The sequence below is a fragment of the Herpailurus yagouaroundi genome, unplaced genomic scaffold (assembly GCF_014898765.1).
Source record: "Herpailurus yagouaroundi ecotype Mexico unplaced genomic scaffold, PumYag 140, whole genome shotgun sequence".
NCBI classification, from domain to species: domain Eukaryota; kingdom Metazoa; phylum Chordata; class Mammalia; order Carnivora; family Felidae; genus Herpailurus; species Herpailurus yagouaroundi.
This window is the reverse complement of record NW_024412395.1, coordinates 38652078-38665212: the sequence shown is the minus strand read 5'-3', so window position 1 is coordinate 38665212 and position 13135 is coordinate 38652078. Positions and strand designations below refer to the sequence as shown.

General features: G+C 40.1%; 1 protein-coding gene across 4 annotated transcripts in view; it reads right to left on the bottom strand.

Moving 5' to 3' along the window:
• The window catches only part of GPD2 (glycerol-3-phosphate dehydrogenase 2), a 142801-nt gene that overhangs the window by 97270 nt on the left and 32396 nt on the right, over positions 1 to 13135 (bottom strand). For 3 of the 4 annotated variants that reach the window (XM_040475123.1, XM_040475125.1, XM_040475122.1), the window contains exon 2: positions 8707 to 8816. In XM_040475123.1, the coding sequence (XP_040331057.1) occupies positions 8707 to 8808 (102 nt within the window). In that variant the 5' untranslated portion in view covers positions 8809 to 8816. Of the gene's footprint in view, positions 1 to 8706; positions 8817 to 10972; positions 11022 to 13135 lie in introns of those variants that run through there. The other variant, XM_040475124.1, reaches the window with a different exon arrangement.

Here is a 13135-nt window from a genome sequence, read left to right as displayed (position 1 = left end):
TTCTTAACTGACATCACGTCTTAAGTACTGTGCTTATGATTTTAAATTTTATCTGTGTGTTTGTTTATTTTATAGGCTATATTCTGTACAGCAGTTTTACAATTACAACAAAATTGAGAAAAAGATCCAAGGGTTTTCCATATACCTTCTGCCCTCATACATACTTTGCCTTTATCAACAACATTCACCAGAATGGTGCTTTTTTTTTTTTTTTTAACCAAGAATGAACTTACATTGACACATTAGAATCACCCGAAGTTGACAGTTTACTTAAGAGTTCACTCTTGGGGTGCCTGAGTGCTCAGGTCATGATCTTATGGTTTGTGATTTTGAGTTCCACGTAGGGTTCTCAGTTGTCAGCACAGAGCCTGCTTTGGATCCTCTGTCCCCCTCTCTGTCTCTGCCCCTCCCCTGCTCATTCTCTCTCTCTCTCTCTCTCTCTCTCTCTCTCAAAAAAAAAAAAAAATTAAAAACAAAAAAAAAAAAAAAAAAAAGAGTTCACCCTTAATGTTGTACATTTTATGGGGTTGTACAAATACATGATAACATATATTCATCATTATAATATCATACCAAGTAGTTTCACTGTCCTAAAAATCCTCTGTGTTCTGCCTTTTCATCTCCCCCACACACCCTGGGTGCAATCCCTGATCTTTTAACTGACTCCAATAGTTTTGGAGACTCCATAGTTGAGCTCTTCCATTATCATTCTTTCTTCCATGTCTCTTTGTGGCACAATAGTTCATTTCTTTTTAGTATTGAATAATAGTCCATTGTCTGGATGCACCACAGTTTGTTTATCTGGATCCTCACCTACTAAAGGACATCTTGCTTGCTTCCAAGTCTTAGTAATTATGAATAAAGCTGTTAGACACACTTCTGTGCAGGTTTTTGTGTGAACGTACTTTCCAAGTCTTTTGGGTAAATATCAATGACAGTGATTGCTGGATCATACGGGAAGAATATGTTTAGTTTTGTAAGAAACTGCCAAACTGTCCTCCAAAATAGCTGTACCATTTTGTATTCTCACCAGCAATAGATGAGGCTACCTACTGCTCTACATCCTTCACCAGCATTTGCTTATGATTTTTATTTCTCTTCAACAGATATTCATCTGAACTTCATGTTTCTCTACCCTCTACCAGCTTCTCTCTCCAGCAGTTAATAGAAGCCACATTAAGCCAAACAAAAGCTCAGCTATGTAAATAAATCTAGTGTTACAGCATTCTTGCTACGCCTAATAGGGTTAGATCTGTTTCATATGTTCATATCCTACATCAGGGGAAGGGAAAGTACTAGACAGATACTAAAGACCTGCTTTATGACAGGTATCATGATCACTGGCTTGTATACACTGACTTAGTGCTTGGCAGGGAGGAAAAAGAAAACCTAGGATTAAATGACATTAACCTACTTTATGAAGAAACAGGAGTTCTGAAAACTTGCATAAACTGTGCACATGAACAGGCTCACCAAAACCCCTCCACACTTGTGTAACAGACAAATTCAGGAAGCTAAATATCTGTTCAATCGGGGGGTCCATTAAAATAAGTCCCAAAGTTGATCTTACTTTCACTAGAGATGATCATTCTATTTTTACTCCTTCTCCAATCCCATCTTTTATATTTGGAGTGGCTGGTATATAAGTCAAAAGGCTCTGCTTTATTAGAATCTCTTACAAATAATGTATCGAGAAGAGACCGAAATTACGAATTAAAAAAATGTGCTCAAAATTCCTATGGATTTTAACTGTTCATACATCACTTTGCCTCTCATTAGCGCATGTATTTTTCCTTCTGAGTTTTGATGATACTAACAATGGAGGTAATATAGTTTTACCTGTAATTCAACTCACGTAACCCATCACCACAATCATTTCTTCATGTTCCCCTAATTCATGCACATAGCAGAGTGAATTCTAGTATTTTGTAAGCCATTCACAAGTATAATAAATTACTAACTCCTAAAAAGTGAGAGGCTATTTTGCAAAGCATAAAGATCCTGTCAATAATTACTAGTACTACATCAATGACTTTGGAAAATAATAAGCCTAATTGCATTCCACTTCAAGCTAAAATGATACAAGAGAATCTTCCCTCCCGCCCCCAAAATGGACCTTGTTAAAAATATTGTTTTTCATATGTTTCACCATAGAATTCCAAAAAATAGCATTGTACTATGTAAAATTAATTTATCAAAAATGCTATAGTCACATAACTTTTTAGAAACATATCAGCCATATAAATCAAGCCTGTCATAACTCATAAAAAGCCTAAGTGGGAAAAAAAAGAGAAGAAACAGCAGGAACTTCAAGGAATTTATTCCTTACAACAGAAAACAGAAAAAGAGTTTAAGTCAATAACTGGGATTGTCCACCTGGTTATTGGCTCATTGTCAGATCAGGAAGCAAGGCAAAGAGAAAACAGAAGGTATTTGTACACCTGCTTTCTAGCCATTCTCTTACAACCTCAGAGGAAGGACATACCATTGCTGCAGATCTCAGAAGTCTTAACAAGGTAGCCCTGAATGCAAGGACCGCCAGTAACAAGAACAACGTTCCTGCTGCTTACAGCCACACTTTATATTCGTATCACCCGGGAATCCAATACTAGCTCACACTTTTTGAAAGCATACTATGTTCCAGAAACTCTTTCAGGCTTTATTGCTCTTCAACAATCTTGGGAGGAAAGTACCTTTGTTCTCCCTATTTTACAGACAAAGGAAAATGGGGTCCAGAGAACTTAAGGTCCATAGTCTCTTAGCTCTTCAGTAGAGCTAAGTGTTGGATACAGGCAATCTTTGTCAAGATCGTACTCTTGTCCCATATGTTATATCGCTCATGAATGGAAGGAAATTCAATCAACGAGAATCTCTATGTTCCCTGATTCCAATACAATCATTCCTCAAACTGAAAAGAGACCTTGATTTCCATACCCTGAAGCCCATTCCCTGCCTATGCAAGGTACAGGAAAAAAAAAAAAAAAAAGAGAAAAGAAAAAAAGAAAAGAAAACTTTCGCATCCGGGCTTTGAGAAAGCTCTCAGTGGTTTTCAGGCCTCACCTCAGAGCTGGTTCACAAAGCCCACTACACCTTCAGAGTGGGTAATGGAAGGAACAAACTGAGTATGTATTACGTGAAAGGGCCCAGACCTAAATAGACCTCAGACCTAAATAGATCTTTGTTACATCAACCACACCACTGGGGTTAGAAAGAAGCCCACACCATCACACTAGTGTTTCCAGTTAGACCTAGAAGGTATGAAATAAACGTTGAGTTTAAAAAAAAGAAGTTTCAAAAATTCCTTTGGTCTATAATGAAAGGCAAAAGCCTGGGGCAACCCTCAGTCAAATCTTTGCACACCTACCTTGTTTTTGCCCCATTCTCCCCAGCCACCCGCCTTCTTCCCACCTCCCTGAGGAACCCTCATATGCAACCCCAACTTTAACACACTCTACCTCCGCTCCTCGCTAAAGTTTACTGGCTCTGAAAGTACCCAAGGCCTTCTCTCCTAATTTCAATGCCCCTCTCCATCCATTCTGGTCTCCCATTGGCTTGAAATTAGAAAAGGAGACTCACCCATGAAGTAACACTTTCCCTTCACTAGAGATAAAGGAATCACTAGAAGAGCATCCTGTCCCCAGAGGAAGACTGGATGTCTTCCAAGTCCCTTCCAATCAAAAGTTTATTATTAAACAGACCTCTAGTAAATAGTGAATGGTAAATAACTTGCTCTCAGAACTCAGCACACCACTGCAGAGGTGCTTGCTTGCCGCACCCCTGGTGGGGATTCAAGTGGTAAGAGGTTTAGACCCTCTCCTCAGCCTCCTGGTCCTTGGAATATAGCTGGTCTGGGGAGAGGAAAACCAAGACTTTGCGGAAACTTAATCACCTATTTGTGGATGAGGAAATAAAAGGAGGAAAATGAAACGAATAGGAAGCCTCTTCAAGACCACTCAAAAAAAACCCTACATGTGTAACTGAAGCGAGCCTGAAAAGTGGATGCCATTTGTGGCCACAAAACTCCTTTCCTGCAGGGATACACGGTCAAAAAATGTCAGCCATCATTCATCCCTTTTCCCCTCTCAGCTTCCTCACTGGAATAAGAAAACTTAGGTTGCTCCAGCTTCAAAAGAAAATAATAATAATAATAATAATAATAATAATAATGATAGTAATAATTAGTGATATCTCCTTAAGTCATGATATTCATCCCTTCTAACTCTGATCTATTTATCTCACAAGGAAAAAAGTCTCTAAGCTTCCCTTGGGTCAACAATGGATACACCTGATCACTGAAAAACAAAATATAAATTTTCACAATATGCTCATATGAGGGAAAGCCATACTATGAAGTGAGACCAAACAATCATTACGATCACCTCTAACCCCCAACTTGCCCCCAGAAATGCCAGAGTCTCCCAAAGGTCTCTATCTCCTCACCTACAATAGCTTTTTTTTTTTTTTTTTAATTTTTTTTTTCAACGTTTATTTTTGGGACAGAGAGAGACAGAGCATGAACGGGCGAGGGGCAGAGAGAGAGGGAGACACAGAATCGGAAACAGGCTCCAGGCTCTGAGCCATCAGCCCAGAGCCCGACGCGGGGCTCGAACTCACGGACCGTGAGATCGTGACCTGGTTGAAGTCGGACGCTTAACCGACTGCGCCACCCAGGCGCCCCTACAATAGCTTTTATTCAAGCAAGTGGCTAAAAGGTAAGTGAACAAGATCCTATTTGATTTCATAGTGTTTTCTGTTTAATAAAAAAAAAACAAAAACTGAATGTATAAGAGCTTTCCTTCTATTATCCCCCTCGCAAATACAAGGTAATTAAACTGTAGAATTGATTTCAAAGGCTTTGTGTGAGCTGGCCTGGCACGTAAACACTTAGACACAGCACTGTCTTAGTCAAATGTGCTTTAACAATTGACCAACTTTTACAGTCAACCCGTTTGTTTTCAGAACCGGTATTTAAGGTAGGAAGCTTCGTGCTCCAGCTATCAAATGAGCACCAGTTAGGAGTCAGAGGAGACACAACAGTAGGTGCGGGAATGCCAGCAAAATGTGCCTGGACTTGAACTCGACAGATGGCTTTCTTATACTTCAGTATCTTGTACTTTCAACACCAACTTATTCTTAAAGGAGAACAATTTATCAGTTAGAATCATCTTAGAAGACTGAAAAAAATATAAAAACACAAGCCCATAGTTTAAGCATTTTATTGCTCTGCAGAAAAATGGAGCATTTTTAAGGAGACAGCTTCTACACAATGTAGCCAAATAATGGGTATTAAGGGGCAGATTTTTTCTTGACCATTGAAAAGCCCCCAGAATGGCTCTGATTGGCAGATATTTTCTGAGAAAGGACAGCTGAGGCCCCTGGTCATTTTATGTCAGTGGCTCAAATGAGTTGTCTCCCCTCCCCCCTCACCTCCCCCCTCTCTCTCTCTCTCTCTCTCTTTTTTTTTTTTCCCCTAATCCCTAGGGCTACATACCAACCTGCTACCCAAAAATATGCTCATGGTAGTGGCTTTAAGGGACAGGAATCACCACAAAAGAATGCACATGCTTGGGTGAAAGTCTCATGCAACTCATTGATTGAATATGCCCATGGTGATTCTTCTCAAAAGAACTTGTCAGATTAAAATTATAAATGACTTGAAACCGCTGGTATCTGTTTCATTTCGCTATTAGGGTGGTCAGGATGTCTAACTTAGGAAGGAGAAAATGGCAAAATGACCCAGAAATCAAAAGACCCTTGTTTTGCCTTGATTTTACTGACTAAAATGCACTCCTACCTTGATTGATTAGAGGCAGTATCGACTGTTCACTCTGTGAGATTAAGAAAAAGCAAACAAACAGGGGCACCTGGGTGGCTCAGTCAGTTAGGCGTCTGACTTCAACTCAGGTCATGATCTTGTGGCTTGTGAGTTCGAGCCCCGCTTTGGGCTGTGTGCTGACAGCTCAGAGCCTGGAGCCTGCTTCGGATTCTGTGTCTCCCTCCCTCTGTGCCATTACCCCACTTGTACTCTTGTCTCTTTCTCTCTCTCAAAAGTAAATAAACATTTAAAAATTAAAAAAAAAAAAAAAAAATGGGGCGCCTGGGTGGCTCAGTCGGTTGAGCGTCCGACTTCAGCCAGGTCACGATCTCGCGGTCCGTGAGTTCGAGCCCCGCGTCGGGCTCTGGGCTGATGGCTCAGAGCCTGGAGCCTGTTTCCGATTCTGTGTCTCCCTCTCTCTCTGCCCCTCCCCTGTTCATGCTCTGTCTCCCTCTGTCTCAAAAATAAATAAAATGTTAAAAAAAAAAAAAAAATTTAAAAAAAATAAATAAAAAAAATAAAAAAAATAAATAAAAATTAAAAAAAAAAGAAAAAGAAAACAAACAAAACATATGAGACAGTATTACCCAAGCACAAAGTTAAGTTATAAACTCTGAAGTAGAACATGCTCGCTGTGGGTTATAGAGATAAATCGTGTACAAATTTGGCAACATTATATTAGATATTGTGACCTCTGGTGCTGGCATTTGCCAATGTCATTTCAGATGGCCCTGGTAAAGATGGCAGAAGTAACCCAATCCATTAAGGCCCATGTCCCAAACAGAACTGCACTTCTGAAACAGCTTCAGCAGAAGCAGCATCTTTTCACACTTATTTTTAAGCAACCGAGGCAACTGAGCCTTCATGAGGGCAGCCACCACAGCCTTAGCGTTGAGACTGCGTAGGTCACAGCGTTGAGACTGGCCAGTGCCCACAAAGACGATGGCTTTGCTTGTGACGTAGGTCATAGAAATAGCAGCTCCCACCTTGTCATCAATGGTATCAAATTTGGTAAGGATGATGCCATCAATGAGCCGAGGCGTTTGAGCCATAGAATGGTCAGCCAAGGCTCTGTTGAATTTGCCCAGCTGGTCCACAGCCTCATTGCCTACTAAGGCCTCCCCCACAAACAGCACCAAGTCGGGTGTGTTGACAGTAATGAGCTTAGCCAGGGCAGTCATCCGAGGGGCATTCCTTGCATGCAAGGAATAGTGCATCGGGGGCACCTGGGTAGCTCGGTCAGTTAAGCATCTGACTCTTGGTTTCAGCTCAGGTCATGGTCTCACGGTTTCGTAAGTTCAAGCCCCGCATCTGGCTCTGCGCCGGCAGCATGGAGCCTGCTTTGTCCTCTCTCTCTCTCCCTCTTTCTACCCCTCCCCCACTCATGCTGCCTCTGTCTCCCTCAAAATAAATAAATAAACTTTAAAGAAGTAAAAAAATGAAAACTAAAGGAATAGCGCATCGGGCGTGATCCATGAGTGAAGAAGCGCTTCCTAGCAAGTCAGTCAATAATACCCGCAAGGCATACACCTGGGGAAGCCTCACGGGCGATGTGCTCACAGGTAAGAATGAAAAAGACTAACACAACCTATTCAATTCTGTCTGTCTTTAGGAAGAAGCACTAAAAATGAGCCTTTGTGCATGTGTCTGTTTTGTGTTTTGTTTTTAACTATAAGCCACCAAGTTGATTCTTTTTTTTTATTTTTTTTTTAACGTTTATTCATTTTTGAGACAGAGAGAGACAGAGCATGAATGGGGGAAGGTCAGAGAGAGAGGGAGACACAGAATCTGAAACAGCCTCCAGGCTCTGAGCTGTCAGCACAGAGCCCTACGCGGGGCTCGAACTGACGGACCGCGAGATCATGACCTGAGCCGAAGTCGACGCCCAACCGACTGAGCCACCCCGGTGCCCCAAGTTGGTTCTTCTTAATATGTGTTTTTAAAGTAGTATTTCTCATTCAGGACCTGGACTCTAAGGACTGTGGTGGGCTCCATTGTCTTGGAACACAAAGAAAAAGACAAGGGCAAGACAACCCATGGCGTCAAGGCTCTCGCAAAAATGCAAAAAATGAGTAGTTAACAGTCTGGCTGCAAACAGTTTCCCAAATTCCTTTACCTTCATCTTTGAATCGAGAATGCACTACCAAGCTGGTATCATAAAATACCCCGGTGACATGGGGAAGGGAGAATAGGAGACTAATACTAATTACTAGGATGACTACCAGCATTTCAAGCCTAAAAGGAACAAAACCAGTCATCAAAATTATTTCCTGGCATCAACTTGGCATAGTTGTAGTGCAAAGGGAAAAAAAAACATTTTTTAAATAAAATTAAAATAAACTGAGCCCTTCAAATTATTTGGAAACTTCACACCAATCTCATTTCATGGCTTTCTCCCATTAAAAATTTTATCTACCATCAAGTGATACTACCTAAGTAAGAAAACCTTTAAGGAGTAAAACCAAGATTCAAAGCTGGGCCCTTTGTATAGACTCTTTTCCATTTCCTGTCTCAGATGCCTGCCTGCCTTCTAATAAGACAAACTTTTGGCAGGAACATAGAAGGTATCCAGACATTTGGATGAATTGGACAAGGAAAGCCTAAAATGAACAAAGGCTGGGGCTTGGAAATGAGGCACTCTTTTAAAACCAAAGAGCCACAACAGTGGCTAAATAATATAATGCTTTCTGATAGAGAAATTCACTTTTTAAAAAATGAGATAACACCATAGTTCTCATGGACCATTAAGGTAGTGTTCTAAATTAGTGCCTTTCAGATCAAGTTGAGACCATAATTTCTACACAAAAACCATTAACATACACATGCCCCATACGTAGTTCTTTAACAGATTTAAGTTTCATATTGTAATCAATACATGCATAATTACTTACTTGTTTCCTTCTGTAATGAGCAAACTGAGAGAGGCCTAGAACACTTGCAAGAGCACCTCCTCCAACAAGAATAGTCCCTTTCACTGCCTTTTGAAATGCCATTTCTTAGCCTACAAAGAAAAACAAAAAGGAAACAGAAAGAAGTGAATTCGGATTTTTATTAGATAACAATCCCCATAATAAAAAGAGACTCGCAATTCTGAAACTGTGCTAAACTAGAAAACAAAACAGAAAATAAGGAAGTTATAATGGGCCAAAAACAACGCTCAAAAAAAAGGAGACCAGGGAACTGACCACGTAAGAGTGGCCTTCCAACAGGAATTAAAGGGGAGAGCAAATTAAGAGACAACCGAGGATATTTACACAGCATAAAGTCAAGAGAGCCGTGACAAGAAATGGTATTGTGTATCTGTACTTGCAGATTTGTTCCACTGCTAATCCCCTCCACAGGGAAAACTGGGGGAGGTCTGACACTAGTTCAGAGTGAGCTTCACATTTACTTCAGGTTCTTTGGCATGGTTTTAACTCAAACTGCAGCACAACTCCCTTCCTGAGCTTTGTCCTCCTAAGGAAGCTCTCACTAGAGCCAAGAGCCAACACAGTCCTTGTCGCTAAAAGAGTCTACACGTGACAGGGAAAAAGTCAATGGAAGGGCCCCTGGGTGGTTCAGTCAGTTGAGTGTCCGCCTCTTGATTTCGGCTCAGGTCATGATCCCAGGGTCTTAGGATTGAGCCCCGTGTAGGATTCCACACTGAGCACAGTCTGCTTAAGATTTTCTCTCTCTCTCCCCCCCACGCCCCTTCCTGGGCTTGTGCTCTCTCTCTCCTTCTAAAATAAAAATTAAAAAAAAAAAAAAATTTTAAGTGAAAGGAAACCATGCCTGATCCTTTCACAAAATGGCAGAAGATCATTGCTAGTGATTGCCATATTTCCTTTCACTATGGGAACTTAACAAAAAAAGTTTTCTTCTAGCCAGGTTGCATGGCACCACAATTTCAAGGGGAGTCCCTTCATATGAAGCAGTCTTCGTGCTTACTATATATTTCTGAATAAAGTCTTATATTGCATTAGCTCCTTGACTCTCTTCTCACCTTGAAATACATATATATGTATGTACATATATACATACACATATACACACACACACATATTGTGCCATGGGACTCATGAAATTTTTTAAAGTGTTTTTGAGGGCTTCAATATACTTTAACTTTGTCAGAAACAACACACACAAAAAGGGCATAAAAATGAAAATTCCACTAAAAGAACTCTTGCCAGCTTTTATTTTGCTAAACTAAAAAAAAAAAAAAAAAAAGATAACACTGTGTGATCACATAAAAAGAAGAAGGAGAAGAAGAAGAAGGAGAAGAAGAAGAAGGAGAAGAAGAGGAAGAAGGAGAAGAGGTAGTAATAGTTCTAACTTAGAGTTGATAGTGAGCAATTTGATCTAAGAATTTCATCCACCATAGTAGCTGGCACACCCACACCTTACAGGAAGGCACCACCCTACTTTCCTGAATGGGTGGAGGTCAGACCTGTCTGGACAACATACCTTATGCTCTACAGGTATCTTATGACTCAGGAAAGTATTTAATATAAAGTCAGTTTTAACCTAGGGATGGTAAAGAACATATAGATATCTCAACGTAAGTTATGTCACCGTTAAAATGTTTGGGTCCGTATAGGATGAATAGAATCTACTAACATAACTACATTAAATCAAAGAATTTCAGTGAAGTGGATAACTGCGATTCTATAGAAAATTTATTTTGGAATACTATAAATTACATACTAAAATAAAAGTTGGCATTTCTGAAAATTTTATTTTTCCTCTGATCTCACTCCTTCTGACAAAGTAATAAATCCTAAGACCCATCTTTTTTTTATTAAGATTGTCATCAGACAAAATATTTCACAGGCATATGTTTCTCTACTGCTGGAGTTCTCTTTGTCAAACATGCCCTCTTTCCCAAGTTATGCCAAACAACTTGTACATGATGGCTAGGGACCGCCATTCATCAGCCAACTCTAAGCAAAACCTTACATCCAAGGTTGCTCTGATAACTGAAAACCTCAACTAAGCCAATTTGGAAGGCACTCATTTGTTACAGCCCACCACGATTCCTAGTGCCTTTGTATGTTCACATGGGTGCCTATCACACGACAATGGAAACCCCAGCAGCCTAGAGATAGACTAGGTAGGACTCAAGCTAACTGGGTTCCCCTGACAAGGAGGGACAGAGAATAGAGACCTAGTTCTATTTACCTAAACAATGCATGTGCGCTCCCCATAGAGACAGCAGCCTCGTGGTCCATTGGATGTGAGTTTTGTAGCTGATTGACTTTAACTCAGTATCATTGCTTCTGAATGGATAATGTCATTGATGACCTCACAAAGGATACCACACACCAACATAGCCAATGGAGGCATGTTATATAACACAGTCAAAGAAAATGTCTCAGTGGAGGTGTTCACTCAGCCAGTTCAGTTTGGAGTCTTACAAACTGTGTAGGTTTGTAAGATTTTACAATTCTGTGCGTCCCTGTATTCCCTGCTCACCTTAGTAGAGTGCTTCAATTTGACTTCTGAAACCAAAACAGACCAATGGAGATATTTTCATGAGTTTTCTCAATGAGCCACTAATACTCATGAAAACTGCATTAATATATTATTTTTCAGAGTTAGTGATCATATGGAATATAATCAATATTTTCTTTTTCCCAGTAATTTCATAAAATAACCAATGCTTAGGGGATAATTATTTCTACTGGGATCAAATCCACCTCAGATCATCTAGCTAGTTGTGATGAATAAATCACACTTACATGTAATTAAAAAACAAAAGCACAAAATCAATTTCACCTGGCTCTCCTAAGATTATTCTCCTCCTCCTCCTCATCCTCATCAATGTTATAATGATAACAGTTGACATTTATTGAGTATCTCCTAGGTAATAGGCACGGTGCTTTTAATTTTACACACATCAGCTCATATCACCCTCACAACACCCCAATTTCATAAAAGAGGCAGTTGTGGCTCAGAAGGAGTAAGGGATTTGCCCAAGGTCACCAACCAGTAAGTGACAAAACCACAACTTAGTCTATACTCTTAACCACTGATTGGTTCTGCCCTGCCTTTTGCTCTCAGAAAAGCAACTTCTCCCCAGGGGCCACACCATGTTTTACTGTTATTCCTAAAAGAAGACCCTCTTTCTCAAACACTCACCCCATGTATACAGTCCTTGGCATTAGAGTTTCCCTAGGCAATGAAGAAAGCTTTGGCAAAATATCTATGGTAACCTTCTGTCACATAATGTTAAGGACTTTGTTTTACTGTTGAACAAAAGAAATTTAAAACCAGATAAATATAAACCATATGCTGTGGACTACTTGTGCCCACTTGCATTCCATTATAAGGAGACAAGTTTTCGCAGTGATTACAAAGGGGAAAGATTGTTTCCATCCAAGCAAAAGCCCCAACCAGAAAATCATCAAAGAAAGGGAACAAAAATATCGATAAATCTTCACCTTTCACGACCAAAAGTGTGAGAAACCAAAGGTAGAAAAATCATCCGGAAATAAAATTCGCTCAGTAATTGTAGCCTGGTGTCTATACTTAATAGTCTATGAATTAAATTGCGTATACATTGACTCAGGACCAACTCTTGCATTTGTACAGACAAGTAAGTGCCAGTCCTCCAATTCTTGCAAGGAGAACAGCAACCCAACTCAAAAACCCCTGAACAGGGGTGCCTGGGTGGCTCAGTCCGTTGAGCGTCTGACTTCAGCTCAGGTCACTATCTTACAGTTTGTGGGTTTGAGCCCCGCATCAGGCTCTGTGCTGACAGCTCAGAGCCTGGAGCCTGCTTCGGATTCTGTGCCTCCCTCTGCCTCTGCTCCTTCCCTCCTGTGCTCTGTCCCTCTCTCTTTCAAAAATAAGTAAACATTGAAAAAATTAAAACAAAACAAAAACAAAAAACCCTAAACAAAAGGTAGTCAACTAAACATATCAGTGAGTTAATGAACTGCCCTCAGGTGCTTACAGTCAATTTGGAGAATTAAATATCAAAGTCGGTCTTGTAACTCTGTATTACAACTAGTTGCGCTATATTGAGTGTTATTAATACTCTGATAGACCCTGAATAGCAATCTTAAGAAAGAACTGGAATCATCATAATTCCCGATTTCAAACTATATTTCAAAGCTATATTAATCAAGAGTATGGTACTGACACTATAAACAGACCTATAGATCAATAGGGAGCCCAGAAATAAACCCATGCACACATACATGGTCAATTAATTTTCAAAAGGAGCCAAGAATATACAATGGGGAAAGGATAGTCTCTTCAGTGTTGTGAAAACTGGACAGCCACATGAAAAAAAGAAAGAAAGAAAGAAAGAAAGAAAGAAAGAAAGAAAGAAAGAAA